The sequence below is a fragment of the Pistacia vera genome, unplaced genomic scaffold (genome assembly GCF_008641045.1).
Source record: "Pistacia vera cultivar Batoury unplaced genomic scaffold, PisVer_v2 Contig407, whole genome shotgun sequence".
In the NCBI taxonomy this organism is placed as follows: Eukaryota; Viridiplantae; Streptophyta; class Magnoliopsida; order Sapindales; family Anacardiaceae; genus Pistacia; species Pistacia vera.
The window spans coordinates 440588-444167 of NW_022196232.1; the positions used below are offsets into that span (position 1 = coordinate 440588).

At 34.7% G+C, this 3580-nt stretch overlaps 1 protein-coding gene across 1 annotated transcript; it reads left to right on the plus strand.

Moving 5' to 3' along the window:
* Positions 1-1433: 1433 nt before the first annotated feature.
* On the plus strand, positions 1434-3206 carry LOC116142336 (receptor-like protein EIX2). Its single transcript, XM_031427764.1, has one exon. The coding sequence runs from the start codon at positions 1434-1436 to the stop codon at positions 3204-3206; it is 1773 nt and encodes a 590-aa protein (XP_031283624.1).
* The last annotated feature ends 374 nt before the right edge of the window (positions 3207-3580 follow it).

A 3580-nucleotide genomic window follows, 5' to 3' on the forward strand; every position in this document is an offset into this window, starting at 1 on the left:
AATGACTTTTTCCCACACAAATAATAGCTTAACGACACTTTTTCACTCATAGACTTTTAAAATATTACTTTATTATCTAAATTTATATTCCGATAGCAAACATAGGGCAAACTCAATCTATGCTATTGGAGCTTTTGAAGAAGGGAGGCCAATGAGAATTTTGGTGGTTAGGATTGATCATAATTTGACTTGGGAGGGCAGTTGTGCAGACCCTAATTACTGGATTGCGACAATTGGCATAGTCGGCAAGAGTAGCGTTTGGGGGTTTTGGTGAATGATGATCAGAGAATAAAATGATGGTGGTGTGGGGTCACAACGATGCCGGAATCGAAAACAGAATATAAATTTGGTTAGAAATTAGTATTTTAAAAGTCTGTGAGTGCGAAAGTGTCATTAAACCATTATTTGGTTAGAAAGTGGTATTAAGCCATTATTTGGGTGCAAAAGTGCGGAATAGTCTTTCGTGTGCTTCATGTGTTAGTGCAATTCTTTTCCCGACTTCAAAACATATTGATTGCTCTTGAAAATTTTGGATGATATGATGACTTGATAACTAATTAAAACGTTTTGGAAATTTTGATTCTTTTAATAGGGAAAATCTTGAATATGGAATAATTAATACACGTAAAATAAAACCAAAGTGTAAAAGAGCAAAGAATCAGGGCATCTCAAGAGTCAAATCATCATAGCACAAATTAATACTTAATGAGATATCAATTAGACCATTTGTTACTTGTCCAAACTAGATGTTCATTGTTAGAAAATTTTTAAAATATTACTAGATATATCATCTATATAGCTAAGTGAGAATTTATGTTACCATTTATGAGTACTTATTAAATAGGGTTAATAAAAATAATTCAAATAACAAAAATTTCCCATGTGGTTAGAGAAATAATAGAAATTCTTCACCGTTAATTTTTCAATAATAAAATAACTGGTAAATGGGTAATTAGGTAAATATCTATTAATCTATCACGTTATAAATTGTAATGGTTAATTAATGCTAGGGGGACTTTTGTTATTTAATTAAACCTAAAGGAGGTCAAGAAAAAACCCCTTTTAAGTACAAAAATTACAATGTATACATGTATCAATTTGTGGTATTTCAGCAACAATACCAGTGTGACACCATAAACTTTCTTTATTCTTCAGTAATCGCGTGGAATTAAATTATTTACAAATTCTTTAAATTGGATTCTTATTGTTGACTTAGGAATTTATAGAAGTCTTCTTTGTTCATAATGCGTGATAACTTTCTTCTTTGGTGTGTATAATTGAAACGCTGATGCAAAGTCACCAACCCACTGGTCGGCACGGCACGTAATGTGCACGGATTATATTAAGTTTTATTGATGGGTGGAACAAGACTATAAATACTAACCTATTGATAAATTATACCGTATACATTTTAAGCCTTCAAAACCACAATCATGAGCGTTGTCGCATTTCTTTTGCTTGAGTTACTTGCCATAACAGCCATCAATTTTAGCTTCTGCAATGGAAGCTCTTACATGGGTTGTATTCAAAGTGAGAGAGAAGCACTTTTAAGGTTCAAGCAAGATCTTGAAGATCCTTCCAACCGACTTGCATCTTGGAATGGTGACGGAGATTGTTGCACATGGGAAGGTGTTGTCTGCAACAACTTCACAGGTAATGTGCTGGAGCTCCACCTAAATGCAGAGTATAAAGCAAGTTTTGGTGGTAAGATAAATCCCTCTTTGCTTGATTTAAAGCATTTGACTTACTTGGACTTAAGTGCTAATAGTTTTGAGGGAATTCAAATTCCTGAATTTCTTGGTTCTATGGGTAGTCTAAGATACCTTAATCTCTCTTTAAATGGATTCCAGGGTATGATTCCTCACCAACTTGGAAATTTATCTAATCTGCAATATCTTGATCTCGGTTATATTGATTTCCAGTCATTATATGTTGAGAATTTTTCTTGGTTGTCCGGTCTTTCTTTGTTAAAGAAGCTTGATTTGAGCGATCTTAACATAAGTAAAGCCTCAAAAGAGCTTCTGGTGATAAATGCACTTCCTTCTTTACAGGTTTTACGTTTGTCATATTGTGGTCTTCATCGCTTTCCTCTGTTGTCTTTTGTGAATTTTTCATCTTTAACCGTCCTTGATTTGAGTGGTAATAATTTTCAAGGTACAATACATGATGGACTTCAAAACTTGACATCTCTTAAGTATCTTGATTTAGGTTTCAATGATTTCAATTCATCAGTACCAAACTGGTTGTACAAACTTGGCCGTCTGGAAGACCTTTCCCTTGCTGGCAACCACTGGCAAGGAACGATTTCAAGTGCTGTAGGAAACTTGAGTTTTCTCAAAACACTTGATCTCTCATCTAGTAATCTTGAAGGGGGAATCCCGACATCTTTTAGAAGATTTTGCAACTTACGGTCAATCTCTATGTCATTGATGAATTTGAATCAAGACATACATGAAGTATTAGAGTCTCTGCATTTGGGTGGCAGCAACCTTTTTGGTCATTTGACAAATCAACTCGGACAATTTAAAAATTTAGAATATCTTGATCTTAGTAACAACTCTATTTCTGGTCCTTTTCCATCATCTTTGGGAGAGCTTTCCTCATTGCGAATTCTAGAGCTTTCAGATAACAAATTGAATGGAACTCGTTCTGAAGTGCACTTTTCCGGTCTCACAAAATTGATATATTTTGGTGCATCTGGAAGTTCTCTAATGTTCAAACACATTGCTGAGTTGATCCCAACGTTTAAACTTCAAATTTTGCGATTGAGGTTGTGTCATTTGGGGTCTCAATTTCCATCCTGGCTTCATTCACAAAAGCATTTACTTTTTCTAGATATATCCAACTCAAGTATTTTAGATACTCTGCCTGCTTATTTATTTAAAGCCCCTTTCCAAATTGTTAACCTGAATCTCTCTCACAACCAAATATATGGAAAGATTCCAAATCTAATGGAGTCATCAAAACTTGATTCACTGGACTTAAGCTCAAATAATTTATCAGGTCCATTACCTCTCACACCCTTCAAAATGCATGAACTCAACCTTTCCAACAACAGTTTGTCAGGATCAATTTCTCACTTCTTGTGTTACAAGATGAATGAGGTAAAGAGATTGATGCAAATTCTCATCCTTAGCAAAAACTTCTTCAAATTCTCATCCTTAGCAAAAACTTCTTCCACGGAGAATTACCAGATTGTCTGGTGAATTGGCAAAACTTAATTGTCCTGAACTTAGATGACAACAATTTTAATGGTAATCTTCCAACCACCATTGGAACTTTAAGTTTTCTCGAATCACTACACCTTCACAACAACAAGCTCCCTGGAACATTACCTGTTTCAATTAAAAATTGTACAAAGTTACAAGCTTTTGACGCAAGTGAAAATGAGTTTACTGGAAACATTCCAGCGTGGATAGGTGAAAGCTTTTCAAGAATGAAATTTCTCATCCTTCATTCAAATAAGTTTTAAGGACTTTTACCGGTGGAACTTTGCCATCTCACTTCTCTACAAATCGTGTACCTTGCGAATAACAATTTTTGGGGAACCGTACCAAGGTGTATCGGGGATTTTAGTGCC

Bases quoted from the DNA above. Each gene is read 5' to 3' on its own strand.
- LOC116142336 (XM_031427764.1), top strand. From the start codon at position 1,434: ATGAGCGTTGTCGCATTTCTTTTGCTTGAGTTACTTGCCATAACAGCC.